We start from the raw sequence: 24907 nt of genomic DNA on the forward strand, positions 1-24907 counted from the left end.
AGATACTGTAAGTCAGAATATATGAGATACCGACTTCATTTACAAGAGTTTATGGCTTTTATAGTAGTTGCTTATCATGCAGTTCAAGTTGATATCATCCATCTACAAAATCCAGTAAAGTGCAACATTATCCTTAAACGGAATGGGATGCATCCGTTTTTAACTTGAACAATATCATCGTTAACAAGATTTATGAGTGTACTGTATGATTCTAGTTGTTGCGCCATGAACCTTATTTTTAGAAGAAATAAGAGTATATTATAGCATTTCGCTGCTTTTTATGCTGTTGAAGTCTATTTTCGTGCTTAGGCAAAATGTCTAGAATAGCGCAATGTTTTTCTTCATTACATCTATTGATCATTTAATTCGTTGTGAACTTCATTTTAGAATACCGTAAGTCAAGATACACAAGATATCGACTTCATTTACAAGAGTTTATGGCTTGTACAGTAGTTGTTTCATCATGCTGTTCAAGTTGATATCATCCACCTACAAAATCCAATAAGGTGCAATTTTATCCTACGGAATGCATCCGTTTTTAACTTGAACAATATCATCGTTAACAAGATTTATGACTGTACTGTATGATTCTAGTTGTTGCGCCATTAACCTTATTTTTAGAAGAAATAAGAGTATATTATAGCATTTCGCAGCTTTTTTATGCTGTTGAAGTCTATTTTCGTACTTAGGCAAAATGTATAGTGTAACGTTTTTCTTTATTACAACTATTGATCATTTAATGCGTTGTGAACTTCATTTTAGAATACCGTAAGTCAGGATACACGAGATATCGACTCCATTTACAAAAATTGATGGCTTTTACAGTAGTTGCTTTATCATGTTGTTTACGTTGATATCATCTATCTACAAAATTGAGTAAAAGTGCAATTTTATCCTTATTATTATCGATCGTTCAATCTGTGGCAAATCTTACCTGTTTCATAGGAAGTCAAGATATCCTAACTTGCTGAGCGCTAACTGGCAGTAACTTATTCTCTCTATATGGCAGATGTCTAATCCAGGTATCTACTAAACTGCGGTGTGTAAATGTCTACTATTAACTACGAATGCATTTGCATTTTCTTGATGGTGTCTTGCGCACTTTCCTTCTTACAGTGAATCATCTAGACGTCCAATAAGGTACTATTAGCCTATTGAACGCCCTTATGTTATGTTATCATCAACACAGCAGCAATCCTCCCAACAAGGGGAATCTGGGAAATTAAAGTTGATTTTATTTCCTTACTGATTGAAAGAATTGGATGAAACAAAATTAAACAGGAAAATGTCGACGTACATTGAATGGTATAGGTACGATTGCTATCAACAGAATAGCGTTTGCGGTTATTAAAATTGACAGTAATTGGATTGTACATGGGTTGGATGAATAACAATAAGATTGCAAACTTTGAATCATTTGCTCAACACATGCGATCTAAATCGTCCTTTAATGTGAGCAATTGATTTCCTTTTAACCCAAGTCATACTGTATTACGAAGAATAAGTGGAAGCCAATATCCGCCATTGACAGTGACGATAACTGGCATTTTTGCTACTTTTGCTACATTAATAATAAAAGTTTCAATTGGCTAGCGCTAGATTGCTTACTATAGGGTATTGTTATATAAATTACTATGTTCCTTAATTGATTCTTTTGGATTTTCTATTAATTCGGTAATGGATTGCCTTACGAAATAGATACCATTTACAATACCATCAGACTAGCAAGAATTATATACCATATGATTGTAGCTGTATAATAAGCGTTTAGGACATTGGAAATTGGTAAAGAGCTGCATACCTTCCAGTTTGGAAATGATACAACTGTCTCTCAATATCACCTAACAAAGAACTTGCTCCAATACGGAATAGATTGGGTTGTGTCCATTCGTCTCCTAGCTCTTCCTTCATCAGAGCAAGCCAACTTAAGCAATCTTTAGCGCTTCTAATCCCTCCGGCTGGCTTAAATCCGACCTTGTATCCAGTACGTTGGTAAAAATCACGTATTGCCCTGATCATGACAAGAGCAACTGGGAATGTGGCATTCACTGCTTCTTTGCCTGTCGATGTTTTAATAAAAGTTGAGCCAGCCATCATACTGACAAGGCTTGCTTTATACACATTGGTCAACGTTCCTAAGTGTCCCGTAGCAATAATCGTTTTTAACAGGGCATTACCACACGCTTTTTTGCAGGCAGCTACTTCATCATATAAAGCTTGCCAATTGCCTGATAATACATAGGATCGAGTGATGACAATATCGATTTCACTTGCACCAGCTTCGACTGCGTATTTGATTTCATCTAGGCGTTGAGGAAGAGGTGTTTGACCATCAGGAAATCCAGCTGCTACAGAAGCAATGGGCACTTGTGAGTGATTATTCTTATTAGCGGTAACAGCATCCTTGACTCGAGACGAGTAGACACATACCGCTCCGGTAGTAATTTCTGAAAAGTAGAACATAGTTTTGAGTTTCATTAATTTATTTTGATCAACACAAGTTATATGCTAATGATCAAATATGCATGATAAACATTCATGATGAAATTGGTAGCATGTTGATGTAAAAAATGCAATTCTTCAAGTCGCTATGATAGCAAAATTTCTTAGTTACAACACAATTCGTCAAATGATAGCCAGCATTAACAAACAACCAATTACAGTGCCGAAGGGAATGAGTAGAAAGAGTCTAAAAATGCAAATCTTGAAATAATAAGAGTTAAAGCAAGCATTACCAAGTTGATTGAACCGAGTGGCACTTTTCAAATGATTGTAAAACAATAAAACTACTGAAGGAGATGCTGTAAGTAGAATGAGTCTAAAAATGTAATTGATGAAATGATAATAGTTCAGGCAAGGATTGCAAAGTTGAATCGATCGCCACTCTTCAATCATTTAACAGCAAAACAAACGAAGAAAATGAGTCGAGTGAGTTTCAAAATGCAATTCTTGAAACGATGCGAGTAAAGTAAAGAATGGCAAAGTTGAACCGATCGCTACTCTTCAACCACGTAACAACAAACTAGCGAAGAAAATGAATCAAGTGAGTTTCAAAATTGCAATTTTTGAAACGATGAAAGTAAGGCAGAGCATTACAAAGTTAACCCCGATTGCCACTCTTCAACTACGCCATAATAAGCTAGCGAAGAAAATGAGCGATTTTCAAAATGCAATGGTTGAAATGATGAGAGCAAGGCAAGCATTGCAAAGTTGGCAAACTACCGAAGAAAACGAGCGATTTTCAAAATGCAATAGCTAAAATGATGAGAGCAAGGCAAGCATTGCAAAGTGGGCAAACTACCGAAGAAAACGAGCGATTTTCAAAATGCAATGGTTGAAATGATGAGAGCAAGGCTTGCATTGCAAAGTTGGCAAACTACCGAAGAAAACGAGCGATTTTCAAAATGCAATAGCTAAAATGATGAGAGCAAGGCAAGCATTGCAAAGTGGGCAAACTACCGAAGAAAACGAGCGATTTTCAAAATGCAATGGTTGAAATGATGAGAGCAAGGCTTGCATTGCAAAGTTGGCAAACTACCGAAGAAAATGAGCGATTTTCAAAATGCAATAGCTAAAATGATGAGAGCAAGGCAAGCATTGCAAAGTGGGCAAACCACCGAAGAAAACGAGCGATTTTCAAAATGCAATAGCTGAAATGATGAGAGCAAGGCAAAGTTCACTGGCATCCTATCAAGGACTGCAATGTTGAACCCATCGCCACTCTTCAACTGCGCGATGTTTGAAATGATGAAAATAAGGGAAGAATAACAGAGATTTCGAATCTATTTATCCGATAGACAATCTTACTCAAGTCTTTTAATTGGAGGCTTTCAAGAACGTCTTGACGGATAGGATTATTGGCCTTGAAACAGAGACGTGATACATTCGTTTCCGTATCATCACCAGACAAGGTGGTTAAATCTAAGCAAGTAACAGCTCTTAAAAACCAAGCTGCTTGCCAATCTTTCTTGACAGATCGTCGCTTGAGATGGGTTGCTGCTCTCCTCTGCACTGCTGGTAAGTTAACACGCGACGATTCAACCCATGCCAGATCCAGAGGTTGGATTACATTCCGTTGGCTGTCTACCATCGTTCAATTTGGTTATTGTAGCTAGAAATTCATTCAAATCCAATCGATCAAGATTGCCTAAAGCAAGGAATAGCAGCAATGCCGGACAGCAAATGGGCTCCAACGGGTTCCAGTACGGTACCAGTTGGGACTGAAGAGTGACAAATGATGCAAAAGTGACGCAAACCCGACACTCGTGGCTATACACGCTTCATACGCCTACTGTGTCACTGTCGCTTTAGGCTTGACGTGGTGCAATGGTGGGTAGGTCAGTGAAAGGAGAGCGTACCGCGCCGGCGCAGTATCGATGGCATGACGGCCAATGGGCCACGACGATCCTCGCGTGTTGCTTCTTTTACTGCGACATCAATTTTGCTCGGTGTAGAACTTCATGGCTCGCATTCACCGTATCGTGTTCTTTACTGTACTGTAGAAGGAAATACAACATGGCGATTGAAGTATCGATGGATAGATGACATGATGGTCAATGGACAACGACGATCATCGCGTCTTGCTTCCTTTATTGCGACATCGATTTTGCTCGTATCGCTTGCAGTCACCGTATCGTGTTCTTGCTGTACTGTAGAAGGGAATACAACATGGCGATTTAAGCGTGATATTGGACGTACACTACATCAGTTCAGTTTTGCACTTCTGCAGGTGTCTCCCATTTCTTACTGAATTCAACAACAAAATGGCAGACATCGAGTACAAGACTGAACTGATTGAGTAGTCCAGTTTGGTGTACAGTGTAGACTGTACATGATGATATCGTTGTCCGTTGACTCAAAAGCACTTTCCATCCACCAGCATGTTGCAACAAGGGCGTCGGAGCCATGCAAAATTCATGTCACCAGCGCATCTGCCAACACCACCAACACGCCCACGTGTCGTACCGTATCGAATACGGTACGACTGATAGGCAGATTGCACATACAGTACTGCACGCACGGTACTGTACACGGAGTACAGAGATCAACTACACGCACACTACGTACGAAATCATGTGTTCACCGATAAACAGCATGCAAGCCAATAGAAACAGGCGGACGACTGAAGCGTGCGTCCACGTGGAAAAATACAAATAATAACCAGGTGGTCAAGATGGTCAGCGATAACCGACACCTTGTTGTGCTTAGTAATAATAAATAAAAAAACAGTTTATTTCCCATCAATTTTCCATCGGCAAGGCGAATACGCAATGCAATAGTGACCACTATGATTGATTAAGTGGACAGTCGATGAGAAAATAGTAAGCAAGAATCAATCGTCTGCTAGTCATCACGTACAGACACAGACTTGTGGTGTTTCCTCCGTCACGTCAACATGACAATAGAGGATATTATAGGCCACGGGCGATGCTTTCCGTATCATTACAACGCTCATGCTGAGTTGGGGTAATCACCCGACATAAACCAACAGTCTACAGTATAGAAAATACTTTGCCCATGGGCTGTAGCCATGGCCCACCACCAGTCAAGGTCACGGCGGGACGTAGTAGGGCTCTACCACTGCGCATGTCTAGTGGTGTGGCCACCACAGTTCTTATTGTGTACATAGGCTCGACTCCGTCAGCAGCTTGATGCGGATCCTTCAGACGTACAGACGTCGGACTTCCAGCCTGCAACGTTGGAGGTAGAATCGCTTTGGCAAGCTTGCCATACTTCCATCGAAGTCTCCAGGTTGCAACTGGATCATCGCTCTATTTCTCTTTAATTCATTATCATTGCAGTATGGCTTCTACGGCAGCTTCCGTTGTTCAAACGGTAACTTCTAAAACCGAGGAGAATAATACAACCAAAGAATCACTCAAGCCAAGTAAACCGACTGTTAGTCAAATCTTCAAGACGTTAGAGTATGGCCCTGCTCCAGAATCGCCCGATGTAGCCTACGCTTGGTTAGATGATCATCACAGATCTTTTGGTCATTTTATTGATGGAAAATGGCTTAATCCCGAAGATCGGAAACGTTACGATTCACGATGCCCTGCTACAGGTGATATTATCCAGCTTAATATTAACCATCAAACGATGACATTTTCAACTGGATACCCCATTATTAGTTGGAGTCTATCATAACATGTACTGCTGTAGGAATGGCACAAAAGGGTTCGGCTTGCCAAGGGATTTAGTCCATGGCGATATGCAGATATCCTGATGCTATCTTGACATGACACTGTACCTAAATATCCAAACATGACATCGCCACAGTGCTATACAAACACCATGAGGTAAATCATGCATGATACAGTTATGAATCACAACGGTAAGAGAAATTCTTATAGCTACTTGAGGCAATAATTTGCTACGAGCAAGCCGTGATCAAATTTCATCCAAGAAGCTCCAGTAGACGCAAGCAATCCATCATACAGTGGCAACCGATGACTCGACTGATTTCTCTCTAAACTAAAACGTACAGTGTACATTGAACCAAATTGCGAAATAGACGTTTCTACTGCATAGATAATTCAAGATGCCTACATTGTCCTACACTATCGTCACTATACGAATAGACATTGTATCTCATAATTATACTAATCGTGCCGTAGTAGACACTCTACTACAGGACGAAAAAGAAATAGTTGGCAACAATCTCTTGACTAGATTCAGGTCTTTCATCAAAGAAAGGAAAGGAAAAGTTACTTTGCACGCACAATCCATCGCATAGGATAGACTGCATACATACACTCTTATAGAAGAAATGTATCAAACTGTAGAAAGCGATTAAATTTATAAAGGCCGTCAAATCAATCGACTGCTTTGCTTGAATTTAATTTTATTCAGTAGTCCCTGGCTATACTAGTCGATGAGTAGAGCTACCCATAGAGTTAAGTAAGTTTCTTAACTCTATGGATTAACCCTATGAATGCAGCATTTACACATCGATAGTACAGTACTGTTGCATCAATGGATGTCTACTTGAGAAACAAGCCTCGGGTGTACAGTATATGTACAGTAAACTACAGATCAATCTGTAGTTTAGTATCCAGACAACTCAGCTATTAGCAAACTTTCAATAAGTATATGTGGTCCTAGATCAATTTTTTTTTTTCGGCAATTTCCATTAATTGATACCAATAGAACTATGTGACCTTAGAGGAAGCTATTATAATGAGTAAAAGTTGAAAAGTACTACAAATACGATGCAATCTTGGTTGATCATTTCTAGATCTGTCAATGTACAAATAATAGTCACTCGACGTTACTAATTCATGGTCAACTTACCATAATAGTTGTCATTCCATTCATTATTATCCACACTATCTTCGTTTTAATGACTGTATTCAACGAGCGCTAAATTGATTGTATTTTAGAATTAATATAATTATGTATGTTAACTTGAAATAGGAGAAAAGTTGGCATCAACTGTGCAAGGTAACCAAGAAGATGTTGAAGTAGCTGTTTCTGCTGCTCGAAAAGCGTTCGTGAAATGGAGTGCTTTACCTGCACACGTCCGGGCGCGCCATTTATACTCGGTTGCAAGGCATGTTCAAAAGCATATGAGATTGTTCGCCGTTATTGAGAGTCTCGATAACGGTAAACCGATCAGAGAGACTCGCGATTGCGATATACCAATCGTAATTCGCCATATTTACCATCATGCTGGTTGGGCACAATTAGCAGATACCGAAATGAGAGGATGGAAACCTGTCGGCGTTGTTGGAGCTATCACGCCATGGAATTTTCCTTTAATGTTGTTGATCTGGAAGGTATGCAATAGTGGATTGGACCAATATACTTTCAAGTCAATGTCAACATATTTAAATTGAAGATTTGCTTTAATCTACAATTCTTCACGTATCCATAGGTTTGTCCGGCGCTAGCTATGGGAAATACTGTGGTTTTAAAACCTGCTACCTATACTCGATTATCTGCCCTTTTATTAGCTGAAGTATGTGCTGAAGCCGGGCTACCACCAGGGGTATTTAACGTAGTAACTGGTAATGGTGCATTTGGCCACAATCTTGCAACCCATCCAGATGTAGATAAAGTTGGCTTTACTGGTTCTACAGAAGTTAGTAGATATCTTCTCGTCACAATTATCGATGAAATGATTCTCTATAAAATGAATTTTTACTTTCCACATGATCACCCATTCTATTAGCAAGAGATACTTGAAAGTGATTGCTTACTAATTGGATTAGGTAGGGAGAATTTTACGTCAAGCAACTGCTGGAAGTGGCAAGAAGATATCGTTAGAATTAGGAGGAAAATCCCCATTCGTTGTTTTCGATTCGGCAGACCTTGATAGCGCTGTAGAAGGCGTTGTAGATGCGATATACTTTAATCAAGGCCAAGTTAGTTCTATAAATGTCCAGAAATGATAGGCATTATCCATTGTGCAATATATTAAGCTAGAACGGTTGCTGTTATTGGTAGCTCTTGTTGTATTAAACGAAATTTCGAAATGAGTACTGATTAATTATTTTTGGTAGGTTTGTAGTGCAGGATCCAGATTAATTGTACAAGAGTCTTGTGCCGAACTTCTGATAAAGAAGATCAAGGAAAGAATGACCCACTTACGTCTGGGTGATTCATTAGACAAGGCTATCGATATGGGGGCCATTGTGGATCCATCGCAGAGAAAAAGTGTTGACATGATGGTGCAAGAAGCCAAGGCGGATGGAGCTCATGTAAACTAGTGCATGTATTTTGATATAGTATTATACATTAGAGTACTATACTTTCGCACACCTAGTCTTAGAAAGTGTTTTAACTGAATAGGTTTATCAAGCCTGTGCATGTATGCCTTCAACCGGGTGCTATTATCCTCCTACTCTTATAACCAATGTACAAACAGTTTCAAAAATTGTCCAAGAAGAAGTAAGCATTGAATTTTTTACCAAATATGATCCTTTGTCAGTGGAAGCACTTACGCTATTCATAATGAATCCTCTGTTATAGGTTTTTGGCCCTGTACTTGTTGTCCTTACCTTTAGAACTCCAAAGGAGGCTATCGCATTATCAAACAATACTGTATTCGGCTTAGGCGCAAGTGTTTGGACGGAAAACTTGTCTTTAGCTTTAGAAGTAGCATTAAGTATCCGAGCTGGAAGCGTGTGGGTCAATGGTCACAATTTATTTGATGCCGCGGCTGGATTTGGTGGTATGCGTGAAAGTGGTTTTGGTAGAGATGGAGGCAAAGAGGTTATTGCTAACTTTCATTATTCAATTTAGCATATTTCGTACCCTCGTTATTACTTCACCTCTACTGTACTCGCACTTTATTCAATGTCATTTTCAGTGCAATAGAAAGTAGGCCAATATGCATGATGTGGTATTTAGTAGAATTTTGATCGATTAGCATGTTTCCAGATCAATTGGATCACCATTTCTGAAGAACAATATCCTTCAACCAAACAAACTGAATTCATTTTCGCTTTTAAATTAATTAAGCATTGTCCACTTGTATCTTGCTAGGGTCTTTACGAATATTCCGTGCCAGCATGGCTGACAAGGCCTCGTCCTGTGGCATTAAAAGATTTCGATGCAAAAGCTTTTGGTAAAAATGTTGCTCCAAGACCTCTAAATCCTAGCAATAGCGAAAGCCATGTTTACAATAACACAACCAAATTGAATGGGCAGGATGTACCCAGGTTATTTATCGCGGTGTTCTCTTTGTCAACCAGTGTTGCAATAGCCTCTTATTTATGTTATGGCAAACAGAAACTGTACGCAGAATTGATTTCATATTACTTCCATCTTTCTCAAAAATATTTAGCATTGACCGAACTTGCAAAATGTACATCGGAGGTGCTCAAAAGCGACCTGATGCTCCATACGCTCGAGCAGTGGTAAACCCTGATAACAAAACAATTGGTCAAGTTGGCGAAGGAAGTCGTAAAGATATCCGTGATGCTGTTGAAGCGGCTCATAAGGCTTTCCCTGGGTATAAACTATTTTACTACTAATAAACAATTGTAATATTAGATTACAATAATTGCAATACTTAAGTAAATAGCTTTCCAAGTTTCAATTTCTCTCTCAATTAATACACCGCTGTATCTATTTCAGATGGGGAAAACGAGCTGCTCATAATCGTGCCCAAATTGTATACTTTGTTGCTGAAAATCTGGAATTGCGACGTGAAGAAGTTGCTTCACGCATGTCAGAAATGACGGGAAAGAGTTTAGAAGATTCAAAGTTAGAAGTGGATTTGTCCATTCAACGATTATTCTACTGGGGAGCATATGCTGATAAATATGGTGGAACTGTGCAGGTAAAAATTTTAGATATTATTTTTACTTTATCTTTCTGCTAGGTTGTCAATTTATTTCTTGATTTTGTTTCCTGAAATATATTTTCATTAAATGCAATTTGATAATCATAACTATTAGGAAACCAATCTCTATGGAGCAACTGTTAAGGTACATGAACCCGTTGGTGTTATTGGTATTGCTTGTCCCGATAATTGGCCTCTTCTTGGATTTGTATCATTATTTGCACCGGCAGTTATTCGCGGTAACACCATAGTCATAGTTCCAAGTGAAAAATATCCATTGAGTGCAGTAGATTTGTATCAGGTAAAGAAAAGATTTGCTCAATTCTTCTGATCTGTAATTAAATTCGTGCAATGTAAAAGTACGTATGTGCTTCATTTTTGGTACAATTCACCTGTCATTGAATGTATGATATAATTTTATACGTTGTAAAGTCTTATTTCATTCCTGATCTGGGTCATACTAGGTTTTTGATACATCTGACTTGCCTGGTGGCGTTGTTAACATTGTCACTGGCAGCCGAGATCATTTAACCAAGTACTTGGTAGATCATCAAGATGTAGAAGCATTTTGGTATTTTGGATCAAATGAAGGAAGCAGATATGTCGAGCACGCTTCTGCTGTGAATATTAAACGTACTTGGGTAAATTACGGCTTTGAGCGGGATTGGGCAGACCCAGCACAAGGACAAGGAGAAGAATTTTTATATCACGCTGTTGAATGTAAAAATATTTGGATGCCCATGGGCGAAATTTTTGCTAACTAGATTTGGATATTAGTAAATTCAGTTGTTAAAACTGTTCGTTTCAATGGACTGCATCTTCGAACATTTACATCGGTTGAAATAGAAGCACTCTAGGTCTTGTTCGTCAAATTTCTGTCTGCAATTGATTAATAAATTAAGAAAGTAGTAATCTTAAAATTATTAATTGTTATTGGGTCAGCTTATACCGCATTAAAGATGCTGCTGGGGCATTTTCAGAGCTACCCTTCGGATACATTTTGATTCGATAAAGCTATACACTGAGATAGTTTACAATGCGGTCACAAAAGTTAATATTTCTATGGTGAAATCGTATCAATATCCGTAATCCTATGCAAAACAGGCTATGTTATCACAGTTTTAGTTACGATTACAATAAAAAATTCAATTTTGAAATCAGCTGACTTTACTATTATTTACATTGTTAGACGAAATTGTTATGCCATTCGCATAGTCAACGAAATTTTTAGCAATATATACTTGCCATTGCCCAAGTATCGATTTGGTTATTAATGGAATGAATCGATTAGCATACCAGATTAAATTTGGAAATAGGATAAATTTTATCATATACGTGGTATGTAATAAATAGTGTTATTTAAATCAGATATAGACTACGATCATGAAATTAGCCATCCAATGATTCCCAATGTTCAGCTATGATAAAGAGAAATTTTAAGTTTATTGTAGTTCTCAGATACTTAGCTCGATATTATTCTCCACAATCAGCAAAACTAGACAGAATTAATCTAGTGGCACTACCTACTGAGCTCATTTGGTAGGAGTAATAAATCACCCCAACTCAGAAGCTTTCACAGAAATTTTAACGATAAATTTACACTTCAGCTCCTAACTAATATAGCACTATTTACTGACATACGTATCTGATAGCTAATTCTAGATAGTCAATTTATAACATATTCATTCACGGAATCATTTATAGCGTAAGGCAAAAGCTACTAGCAGTTAAAATTACAATCACTACTGCAATCAATTCATCTTAATCATATAGCGTATTTGAATTGAAGCAAACTTTAAACTCATCAAATTTAGTAATCTACTATTCTTGGTATTTTGTGCAGTAGTAATGCGAAAATAGGATTACTCTTGTTAAGATCGCTAGCCCTAAAGAGAATCATAAAAAAATGCCATTCGTCATCGACAATTAGCTTTTCTTATTTATATCCTTGTTATATGGAAATATATTATCTACTATACTACGGTAAGAAAATTCATTTCTTTTTAAAAGTATCTACGTCTTTAGAACGATTATGAATAGGAAAATAATAAAAGAAAAATGACTGGAAGTGCCCGTTTGTTAAAGGGAGTTTTACAGGAAAATAATTTAATTTAACGCATCACAAAAATTATTAAACTAGATTCTGCTAATGTCCACTCTTAGAACGAAGTTTAATGCCAGTAAAAATATATTTTTAAAGCCAGTTAGAATACTGACAACAATAGCATGTATAAAACGTAGGCTATCAAGAAAGAAGGGATTGATTTGGAGGCAGTAAGGCTATCTCTAGATAACCCGCTGTAATCGGATAAAAACTAGATGTTATTCTTTATTGTGGCGTGCAAGCATCGACAATTATAAAGGACAGGAAAAGAATATCAGAAGTGTAAAAATACAGCGCATAAATAAATTAATCACAATTAATTGAGATTTAAATAGTAGAGTATATCTATGTCTACACACGCTATGCTATACTAAAGATAGAAATCTTGCTCCTAAAATTTTAGGCTCAACACTTGGTTATAATTGAAAGTCCGACAAGAAAGATCTATTACACAATCTACTCAATCACGCAATTTATTTATTTGGATATTTTCTCACGTTGGTATTTAAAGAATCACAGCAATAACGTGTATGTAGAATAACTTAATGGATAAATTATATAGTATATAGTTAATTTAAATTTGATCCTGCAATTGAAAAAGATTACGTTCCAAGAATAACAGCAGTAAAATAATAAAGCGTATGACAATTCGTACGGAAATTTTCCATTCCTAGCTGTAGGAAATATTGATAAATAGCTTTCTTTACGATAAAGATATGTATGTAGATAGTAACTTTTTGTACTAGTCTACATTGTAGATATTATCGAATGAAGGACTGCATTCAGTAAAAGCATCCATTGATTAGTTTACACAGATGATTTTAGCTGCTAAACTAATTAATTGATAAATATGAATATTAATTGTATAAAAACTTCTAACCTTAGGTCTTGTCTATGATATAACAATCAGCCTTTCTAGCAATGATAATAATATTAACTAACTTAATTACTTCTTACCATTGTTAAATATTTCCTAGAAATCCAAAGTTTCATGCAACCTAAGGAAGTGGATACAAAATTAATCCATTATGTTAACTATATTACCTATTTATCTGCAATTAAAATGATACAAAGGCTTAGAAGAAGGACATTAATCAATATCTAAATCTCTTACGAAAAGCTTTAAATTGCTGAAACTTAATCTTTTGATTGGATGTAATCATCTTACATTAACAGATTATGGCTATCAATATCTAGGTTTCATTCATTACAGTTAATGAACTTTTAAAAATATCTTAATGGTCTTCTTTAACAATTTATTCATGAATTATGCTAAGCCATTCCCAAAATGTCAAACTTTTATAACACCTAAGTATCTCTATTTAGCTTTGATATGAAAATATCAATTTCAATAGTCGTACATTGAAGTAATAATGTTAGTGTAATACTACACAGTGTACCATTGATAAATTACTATTGCCCTTACGTTTTAATTTCGGGAGAGCCAAATATAGCCATTCCAAAGTATAGTATCTATATACATGATATGAAGTAAATAATACCTAATATTAAATGATTTTATAGTAAAGTAATTATTTTTTCGGGTAGACTATCCTATAGATGTATACTTCCTGACGGTAATTACGCGGAAAAAAGTGCTATTTTGCTAAGATCAACATCAAACATGACATGACCTAATTCAGTTATTGCCTCTTAGAATGCAGTATACATCAATTAGAGGCGTTAAAAATAATAATTATAGAACTATGAAGATTAAATTTAACTTAGAAACGAAATTGTTTCCGAGTTAAGACAGCTTAGAGTCAAGTTTACTAATTTTAATCATTAATTACCTAACCCTTTTTCTCTTTTGTATTTTATTATCGTTAGACCAAACTAGTGCAATAAATTTTTCAGTACAAAGGTCACATACGTAATTACATACTATGAATTAGCGATCATAAGAGTAATGGGAAAAACCCTTAATCATTGGTTTTGTAAATTAAACCACTGAAATCTTAAAAAAGGTAAAGAAATTTTTTCCAATAAATTAAAGAATGGAATTTTATTACTATTATCCGCAAACTCAGATAATTAATAAACAACTTTGTGATTGTTAGTATACGATATGAATTGATTTATTAACAGCTTGCAGTGGATTCTATTCACAATATCATAATAGTAATTAAACGAAAATCAATTGTAAAAATTACAGATTTTCTTACTGACTATTAACAATGAGCAATTTATAAGATTACTCGAAATAGGCATACGTATAGAGCATCTCGAGAGATTTTATATTGTAGCTTCAACTTATATGGTACTTCATTCTTTAGCTTAGGACAGAATTAGTATTACTCTAAACTGCCAGATTATTAAATTTAATAAGAGTAGTCTTGTGCATTATCACCTTGATAAGGTTGTGATAATGAAAAGAATATCCTTAAAGTAATAATATTTTATTGATTTAGAATTCAGGTTACTTTATTATTATAGATTGCCATAGCACCAAATGTAATCATTAAGAAAGTAAAATATTTAGAAAGTAAGTGAAAGCTTTTAAGTATTCTACTATATTATAGATAATGGATTACTATAACGGAAAATATAAAAATGAAAGCATATTCTTATAATCTATTATATAATAATAAAGAATTAGATTTTATTTATTTATACTATGCAGCCGGTTGTAATATGAACTTATTAACGGAAAAGACAATTATAAGCTATAAAACTAATTCATTATACTTTTAATCAGAAACGTCATAAAAATATTGATATTGTGAGCTTTGATTTCAGCAAGTATTATTATTATATAGGAATTAAAGAAGTTACATATATAATACACCAAAATACTACTCTAATATGCGATAATTTTAGTTATGGTGGGTCATAGTAACGGAAATTGTAAGAAATTGTCTTACTATAGTAAAAATAGTTAGCGTAGAAATATATTCTCATATATGCGGCGATAATTTTTCGGGTTTATTAAATAGTACGAGTTTAATACATGCATATATAATAAAATTTGTTCAGAAACCACGGACTTTACATCTGTATCCAGAATTTCGATTTATGATTCCATAAAGTATGATTTTCTTGCGTTTACTCATTACAAGATCAATGCTCGATACTTACAAGAGCAAATATGATACTCAATAATTGAGGAATAGTGCCTGTAATAGAAATAGTCCATGAGCATATTACTTTCACAAAAAAAGAAAAACAAACAAGAACCAAGGGAAAATTATCTATCTTGTATGTATATTATAAGTTAATGGACAAATTAAATAAAATTGAAAGAAAACCTATCTCCGGATCGAATTAAAAACGCGAATGTGTTATTTTCTATAGGTTTAGTATTTAGAAGAAACAATATTGATAATCAATTGCTATAATAGTGCATAGAAAATTAGACGTCACGCAACGATCATGATTTACTAATGTTAGTAACTATATCAAGTATAGTTTTAAAGGCAAATGATAGTAGCCTTAACATTATAAAGGCGTAACATCATATGTAATTCACTTTTATTACATACTTAAGCATCATTTAATTAATCGTCGTAAAGCTAAGAAGTAAAGAAAATATTTACGGATATAATTCATAGTCATTTCAGAATATGATATTGGATCATCACGATGTGCCTTAATAAACCTAAAATATCACAAATAACAATTTGTCATCTACAAGAATTTAAAGTTTAATTTCTATTATAAAAATAGTAGATTATAAATTTGAGGTGTGGTAAAATGGTTTCCTGATTACTTTTAACTATGTTACCAATAAACATTTCATAACAAATCATCGAGCATAACATCTTGCTTCGGAATCGTCAGCTTATGAAGAATTATCCAATTTAGACATAGTATTTCGATATGACAGTCATTTATATATTATCTTCAGTCCATGTTTAAATAACTTTAACTGACTGACATTCTTTATATTAACAGTTTATCAGTCATAATGTCTCAATTAAGAGGCTAAATTAGCGGTAGTTTTAGAAATGATAATTATCTATCTTGAATTATTGAACAATTAATAAGCGTACACAAACAAAGATAGCTGGATCGGCCGATAATGGCTTCGGTGAAAGAACATCAATAAAGAAACCGGAAGATAGTATTTTTTGGAACTGGTAGTCTATGAATCAGTTCTATCTGAACTTACATTTATCACAATTTGATAAAGACAAAGTAATTAGATGATTGTATTTTACTCTAGTTTTTCTGAGGAATTTTATTTATACCCTCTTAGCGTTGTTGGATTGAGTCGTTTAATCTTAAATGTAGTTGATAATTTTAATTGAAGAATATTACCGAATCATATTTCAATTAATTTGATGATAGAAATAGTGCTAGAGATCATATTCAAGAGCTTGGTAATTCAAATCGTTTATTTCCGTAAAAGTAATCAGCTCTACCATTTGATAAAATGTTAATGAGTTGTAGTACCTTTGTGCTTCGTGATTTAGTTCCAGCTTTTTATTATTTCCTTTAAGGTATCTAGAGCATCCGATCATGCCAGCTGATAAAATTGATAATTGAGTATAATATCATAAGATTCGGATTGCATACTGATCTGTTTCAAAATTATGCTACCATATCTAGCAAAAGTAAACTATCCCGTCATACGGTCACTAATGCAAAATAAATAGAAGAAAATTACAACTAGAGACTCCTTAACATCGTAAATTGTTTAATTCCCTCGATCCTAGTTATGGCAATGTATAATCTTTTAGGTTATACAATAAAGATTTACATAATGTTTTGATGGAAGTTAAAAAAGCCACAGTTGATAGATAATAGTGAAGGGCGATTGAAATTTTTTGTAATTAAGTTACTTGAGTAAAATAAAGTATCAAGGCTTAAGAACAGTAAAGAAGATGAATACACATATGAGTTAACTTTAAATTAAGTTGACTATTTTAATATATCCACATAAATCAACTGCAATCTACGTATTGCAAGAGTAGCCGCTATACCCGTAAAATGCATCAAATCAATATCAAAGATTTATTTTCCAGACGGGCATATTACAAGCATTAATCAGCCATTTATGAATTAATAATAACGTCATCTTACCCATAATTAATCATTGACAGCTGTAATTTACATTTGAGTTGGCCAATGAAATAAAGAGTGTAATTCGTTGTTAATACGGTAATTAAACCTATTTGCTAGGTAATTTTCATGCTTTAAAACTATGTGATGTAGCAATTATACTTAGTAAGATTCTATGCAACAGAAGCTCTAACTTTGGAATCTGAAAAATCTATAGTACCCTGTACCGCTTCCGATATTAAAGCCTAGCGGTAAAAAGAGGACTTAGTAGAAGATCACAAGAGTCTTCTATCGTATAATTCTGCAGTGCTTGCAGCCCGAGTGTAATTTCAGTTATAATTTAAAATTTTTCACGAACGACCTGCATGTTATGACCTAGTAAACCATACACTATAGTAAGTATAATTTAGTCAAGGTAATAGTTATTAACTCTTATATTTGTGTCCTTACTGGCGAGTTAATTAATAATTATTTAATTAAAATTTTCGCGTAACTACGTTGACACAGTAACCAATGTAATTGAAAAAAATATAAAATATATAATTTATATATATGTAAATTTGGCATAATTTAAACGACTTAATACTAGATCGATATAGATAAAAATTTTTGCTTGATTACGTCGATATGGTAGCCAACGTAATTAAGAAAACGCGAAATTTATAATTAATGCAGACGGAAATTTTGCATGATTTAAACAACTTGATGTTAGACCGATATAGATGTAAAGAATTTCACAACGTCTAAATCATTTTGTTGTTTTGATATAATAAAAGTTATCACGTAATATGTTTTAATTAATTTATATATTAGATAAGGAATGAGATTCGATATTAATTGATTTCAACCCGTTTAAATTAAGATAACCATCTATTTTTCCTTTCTGATCTTTAAATATTTTAAAGTAGACAATATGATCATTTCCTAGTCTCTTCGGAAGGCGATCAATATTTTGATTGGGTAATAATCATGGTAAATAATGGATAAGAAATCATTATTAGAAATGCCTGCTAATAGAGACAAGCTCAAATTCTTTCCGAGATGTGTTTCGGCACATAAGGCTATCAACTTATTAGATATAGCGAAATTTGCTACTGTTTCACTTTTAAAATCTTTGCGTAAATTTTTTACAAATAGATTGTATTACCAGAAGCAATTGATGTATCTAATCACAACCTGAAGGAAGGCATGTTATTTCTTAGGAAGCACGTTTTATATTTTATTGTATTATTAATGAGATTGAAAATGAAAGAATTGTACGATAAGATATAAATGCTAAATGAAGTATAACAGAAATTTCTAATAAAGACATATTTAATAATTAGAGAATAGATAAATATACTTACATGGATGACGATTGAACGCTTACGGGCTGAAATAAATTAATTTCGATTTTTAAAATATCATCTTGCTATTGCAATTGTCTAATATTCTTCGCTCTAATGGCCGATTCTATACACATATTAGACTTAGTAATTACACATTATATGTATAGCTAACACCAAAGATTTGATAATACTGAAGTAATAGCAAATGGAGTCTATGAAGCGGATAATGTAGCAGAATTATTTCAAAGCTATAATCTTACGATACTATTTGCAGAAAAAATTAAGATAAACAATAGCAGTTCAGTATTTTAATAGAATCATTTAGAAGAAAAAAGAGAAATTTATCTATGGTAATATTTTACGTTGATTTAACCAGGCAACGATAAGTATCTTGGATATCGTTTCAAAGCTATAAATTAATATATTTAATTAAACACATGTCATGGATACCTTATTATAAGATAATTATATTTCTGTTGGACTAATAATGATTTAAGCTATTTATTAGTCTCTCTCAAGTATAACAATTCGAGTATACATATAAAAAATCTTAAAACGTGGGAATATAAGACGTTGAAATTTATGCAAGTATTGAGAAAAAGTTGAAAGATGAAATTAAAACGCAGATTCAAGATAACTAGCCTAGCTTACGCCATTGTTATGATTAACTGTAGCGAAGTATAAGCGAGGATAAAAATGATATTAACATTCCATTAATTTAAGTCTTGAAAGGTTATATCTAGTCTACGCCTATCTTTGCGCTAAGCATTTGTAGATAGTCGATAAATTACAGTAGTTATTGTCGCGTTTAAAATGATGCCATCAAGAAGATTGATTCTTAAAATTGGCATTTATTCCATTTATATTTTATAGAGGGAAATAGACGTTGCATAGCTGTCGAAAGAAGATGATAGCACCTTACATTATAGGTAGTTTCAAAGCTATCGAGGTATCTTCTATTCACTGATTTAAGAATAGTGGATTGAAATATGACATTTCGGCTGCGTTATTGAATGAATCTCTATAAAAAGTAGACAAAAACCCTGCAAACTATTCATAGCCATTGCTTAACAATGAAACAGATTATAGCATTAAAAAAAGTAGCTGTTGAAATCTACTGTAACCAAAATTGGCCGTTAAATATGCAATCAACAAGCTGCGATTGGAAGTGCATGATTCGGCGATAGTGTTAATTGTGTCAGCCAGCTCTAGCTTAAATCTGTTGCCCAAATTTCAGCAGAGCCAGGAGATTGCATATATTGCTATATTAACGAACATAAAATGGCTATCTTTTATTGCGAGTGCATTCAGATATATTGACGTAATAGAGCTAGCCATAACCATTTTCAACTACTATATTAAATGAGTACTTGTCATTCTAGTTGTACTTGCTGATTGTAATAAAGGTTTCTTTCGTGAAATTCGTAAAAACTCTGCTATTTCTTTTCGTAGATCTTGACTAAAAAGGATAAATATAAATGGATTATAGGCGGGATAGGAGAAAGCAAGTTCACGCAAACCATACGATGAAGCTTTTAAAGCATTCATTAAAACTCCTAAATGTTTCTTCCGTATCTCCCATGGCAAGTCGCCTAATGAAAACGCAATGAATAAGCAGACGAAGTAGGGTACGGTAAATATCAGAAATACCACAGAGGTAACAATTAAAGGTCGTGCCGCCCTAAATTTTTTAATAATTCGTTGTCTTCCCCTTTTTAGTTCTTCCATGGATTTGCTTTGCTGATAATCAATATTTCTAACATGTCGCAATGCAACTACAAAAAGATAACCATGACATAGAATTATGACTGAATAGGGCAGAATAATGCATAAGCTATAAAATACGTAATGATAATTAGCTTCTTCTGATATTGATCCCGTTAAATATGTAACATTGCTCTTTCGTCGTAAAGGACTGATGATTGGATAAAATGACACAAATAAGGAAATTAGCCAGACCAAGGTTAAATTAAGGCCTACAATACTTGGTCTAACGAAACTCTTGTACTGGAATGGAAAAGCGATAATAACCACTTTATCCACTGCATCGGATGCTAAATGGAAACAGAATGAAGCCAGTAAGAAATTGCGCAATGGCTTTTGAATTATTTTTAGGACAGAGGTTGGTGGAGATGAAGAAATCCAAGGATAAGGTAGGCAGTAAAGCAATGCTAAAATGATGGAAGTAAAACACATACTACATAATCGGATGTGAGGAATTTTCCATAATGTCCTTCGTGTTATAATAATGTAAGCTAGTGGAGCATTGATAGTTAATGCGATGATGCCAGTGATTCCATTATAAATGGCCGCAATAGTTATACTTAGCATCACGCCATTGCCATTAGCATTTCTTGTTGTATTGATTGGCAATGAAGACAAAGTTGTGTTGATACTCATGCTGATTTGTTATTGGATATTCAATTGTATTGAATATTAGAAAATGAATCGATTCAGCTAGCCAGTAATACCAGTCGATGCAATACTAATTTATTAACCAGACACTCAGGTCGATTGCTGGAGTATTTTATCGATTTAGAATAACCTCAACATAAATATTGATGTAGAATTCTAATAGAATTTCTTCCTCCACCATGCGCTATTTTGCTGTTGAAGATCAATTTTTAGACCTACTATCTAGATTGATTTCGACTTGGACTTTTGTGATCTCCAATTTTTTTTCTACAACTTGAATGGCTAGTATAAGCAAGCGAAGAGCAAATAAATGACCGATCACAAACTTATTATCTATAGCTGAAAAAGATGCAAGACAAGCTGACTGCTAGACGTTGCTTTGAGGAATGATTTATTCAACAACTCGTGGGATATATATATAGCTACTCAAAATGAGATGGATCACAAGTTTTACTTTATAGAAATAGACAAGCATACAAATGCATTGAATGGATAAAACGATAATAAATTCATGCTTTCAAGAGATAATTTCAATTTATATTATTGATGATATTTTCTTGATTTTGTTTTGTAAGCGTCTTATATCAACAAAGGTAATATTGTTTCCAATTTCTCAAAATCCTTAACGTCGATAAAATAACAACTATCAAAAGAAAAAATACAAGCTGGCTGTATACCGTAATTTGTTTTTAGTTACTGTAATGCCACAATTCTATTTGTTTTATTACATATGCAATTTTCCTTGGCTGTAACACCCCCACATTGTGAAAATCAGCGTACTTCTTTTCACCCCGTCAATATTATTCTTCTATCGTTTCAAATCATCCATCACCTTAATTAATCTATTCTATAACGTCCTACGTTGACACTATTATAATATACAGAAAGAAACGATCAAGAAAACGCAACTCCTATTGAGTGATGGCAAACAAAAAGAATAAGAAATGGAATAATAAATGGATGGCACAATATCCATCTAGAAGAATGGATTGGATATTTCCATACACCGATAGCCGCTGACGGGGGGGGGGGAAATAGCGGCCATAAATAATTGAATCAAGAACAACTAATCGGTTTGTCTCATAAATTATCAATCGTTTTGAGTGAGGTTCCTAGTGATGTTGATATCTATCGGTATAAAAAGTAGGATAGCTCTAATGCATTAATACAGAGAAACATCATAAAACATCTAGACTTATTTAAACATCGCACCTGTACTTTAAATTAACAATTTAACTGTCGTAAGAGGAAATGCCTACTTTTGCAAGGGAAAGAAGACTTGTAATAGTCACGAATAATATCCATCGTCGAGGCTGATACCGATATCAACAGAGAATGAAAGAAAATAGTGAAAGAAAATAGAAAAGCTGAGATACTACTAAAATGATCTCTAGCTATAGCCATGTTGATTATAGTCTGGATAGTTACATTTTGCTTCCATTAAAATTGTATTTTCTCTAGCGTACATTAATTCAACAGAATAGAAGCCTTATCCAGATAGGATAACAAATTATCTAGAGCCAATCTTATTCAATAGGCTCTATTAAATTATTGTATCAAATCCAATAGCTTCCAATTGTGACTCCATATTCTTTAAATGGGATCAAATAGATCAAAGGCAATAACAGAGAATGTCGATGTGATAATTAATAAATCAAATGGTCTATTTCACGCATAGATTGGCCTTAAGAATTTGTGTGCTCAGTTCATTTGTGATTAGGCCGTAAAATTGACTTTGTTGATTATTATTGTTGCCGGTTGCTACTTAAAGTTCGCTTGTGTTTATTCATGTTACTTGGTTGCTTTGAGTTATATGTTATTCAGTTGATAATTGCAAGTCGGAAGTTTTACAATTCCTTTTGCTTTCTACTTTAATTTTGGTTAGTACAGCATATCTTTTCAATAAACTGAGCCTATTAAGTTACCCTAAATTCAACCATTGCGATACAGTATAGCATAAGTTTTTAGTTATAAATTTACTTTATTATTTTTTGTCTTTCTAACATCAATACAACTCCGCTATGATATACAATAAATAGAAAGACCAAGGCTTTCGCTCATATGTTCGCACAAGTATATATCAATAAATAGATTATTAACAACCGATATTGGAAAACATTGACTCGTTGATATGATTTTATAAAATCAATTATGTTACGCTTTATTTTACTTGCTCTATTTTTAATTAAAACCGCACGAATAGTTATTGATATTAATTCCTGATAAACTTATTGATGAAGTTATTGCTGATTACTTTTCTTATTTTTATATTCTACAAACTCAGATACGGAATAGGTTTCATGGGTTTTTAATGACCTATAGTTTATTTACACTTTACTAGCTTAACGTTCAAGATAAATCGGATTATATCCTTGATACTATATTTTCCACGTATTAGTAATATCACATTTAGAATCTTCTGCCTTATTCTACATTAAATTAAGCGTATCAATAATCACTAAAATTTCAAAAGTGATAAAAGCCTCTAATCAAATAGATGGCTAAAAAATAGAACTATCAAAGCAAGCAGAGTGGAATTATAAGCTTAATTATTTCACACCATGGATATTTTATTATTTCTGGCCTTAAAAATGCATAAAATGGGGGTTAATTTACCATGAAATAGATTACAAATTCAAATAGTCTAACCAGCATATTTTAATTTATTCCATTCTAGTGGTTATCAAGTCAAACTGTAAAGCAATACGTTCTCATTTAGTCTATTCAGATTGATATATGAAATAGTCATCGATTTTAGCCGACAGTTTATTTTAACTGTTTTTCTACATTTCTTCCTCGAAAAATAACTACTAAACTAACTGCAGTTTAGTCAATTTCAGAAGATTGATATTTCTATCTCAAATCGTTTAAGCTGTTTAAGCTGTTTATTGCAATCTATCCCATTTTAGCTGCTATTAAGTCATGCTGTAAATCAATATTTCTCTTTAAGTCTAATATAATTAACATATGAACCAGCTTTCAATTTCACGCCGAAAGTTTATTTCAAGCATTATTTCTGCTTTCCTTTTATGAAAATGACCACTCAAGTAACTGAAGGTCAATCAATTTCTATAAAAATTATTCAATTTGTTCCGATATCAGTATAAGAATTTCAACTTTATTTATTGTTTCCGTTAATTACTGCCGTAGTTGTTATCAAATTAATCAATAAATTAAATCCTGTTTAGGTATGTAGCAATCATTTATCAGTATAAAGTAAACTAAATATCGATGCTAAACAAATCGATGTCAATATATATTCAGCTTGCTGATCATTTTGATTCAATGTCATTAATAATTTAGCATCTGCTGATTCTAAAGCCTGATACTCCATCATTTTAGCCTTCCATTATTGTAATAACTCTACTTGTAAAGTATTGTCAACCCTATTCAATTATCCATTCGTTTATATTTATTTTAATCTAAATTCGGTAAATATGCAACTATCCTGTAGCGATCTTAGTATTTGTTGTTAAAATTTTTTTACTCTTCCGGTGTTAGTTAAAGGTACTGTAGCTTACGCTTATCGCAAATCCATCCATCATAGCAAGATCTTGTTCTGTAGAGGAAGAATATAGATCAACTTTGTATTTTTTGAACTCGTATTCAAGAGTAAAAGCCCCCTGTTCAATTTATTTCTGATAAAATAGATGGAAAAACCGGATTGATCATTCGAAGATGTAATTCCAATCTTTTAAAATAGGGCTTTCCTTTTAACTTAAAGATATAATTCAAAATTAGCTGGAATAAAAGATAATCTATCAT

At 33.8% G+C, this 24907-nt stretch overlaps 3 protein-coding genes across 3 annotated transcripts; 1 reads left to right on the plus strand and 2 right to left on the minus strand.

Moving 5' to 3' along the window:
* Positions 1-1767: 1767 nt before the first annotated feature.
* TRIADDRAFT_24107 (uncharacterized protein) lies at positions 1768-4090 on the minus strand (the record flags this gene model as incomplete). The annotated part of the gene is made up of 2 exons (XM_002112096.1): positions 1768-2447; positions 3808-4090. 2 exons carry the CDS (start codon positions 4088-4090, stop codon positions 1768-1770), a joined length of 963 nt encoding a protein of 320 aa, XP_002112132.1.
* Positions 4091-5802: 1712 nt separating this feature from the next.
* TRIADDRAFT_23891 (uncharacterized protein) lies at positions 5803-11055 on the plus strand (the record flags this gene model as incomplete). Its single annotated transcript, XM_002111589.1, has 12 exons — positions 5803-6064; positions 7417-7778; positions 7877-8083; positions 8214-8366; positions 8505-8702; positions 8794-8892; positions 8974-9216; positions 9490-9665; positions 9791-9958; positions 10084-10288; positions 10407-10592; positions 10756-11055. 12 exons carry the CDS (start codon positions 5803-5805, stop codon positions 11053-11055), a joined length of 2559 nt encoding a protein of 852 aa, XP_002111625.1.
* A 9025-nt stretch (positions 11056-20080) lies between these two features.
* Positions 20081-21127, minus strand: TRIADDRAFT_55856 (uncharacterized protein; the record flags this gene model as incomplete). The annotated part of the gene is made up of 1 exon (XM_002112097.1): positions 20081-21127. One exon carries the CDS (start codon positions 21125-21127, stop codon positions 20081-20083), a length of 1047 nt encoding a protein of 348 aa, XP_002112133.1.
* Positions 21128-24907: the final 3780 nt, after the last annotated feature.

The sequence above is a fragment of the Trichoplax adhaerens genome, genomic scaffold (genome assembly GCF_000150275.1).
Source record: "Trichoplax adhaerens TRIADscaffold_4 genomic scaffold, whole genome shotgun sequence".
Taxonomy (NCBI): domain Eukaryota; kingdom Metazoa; phylum Placozoa; class Uniplacotomia; order Trichoplacea; family Trichoplacidae; genus Trichoplax; species Trichoplax adhaerens.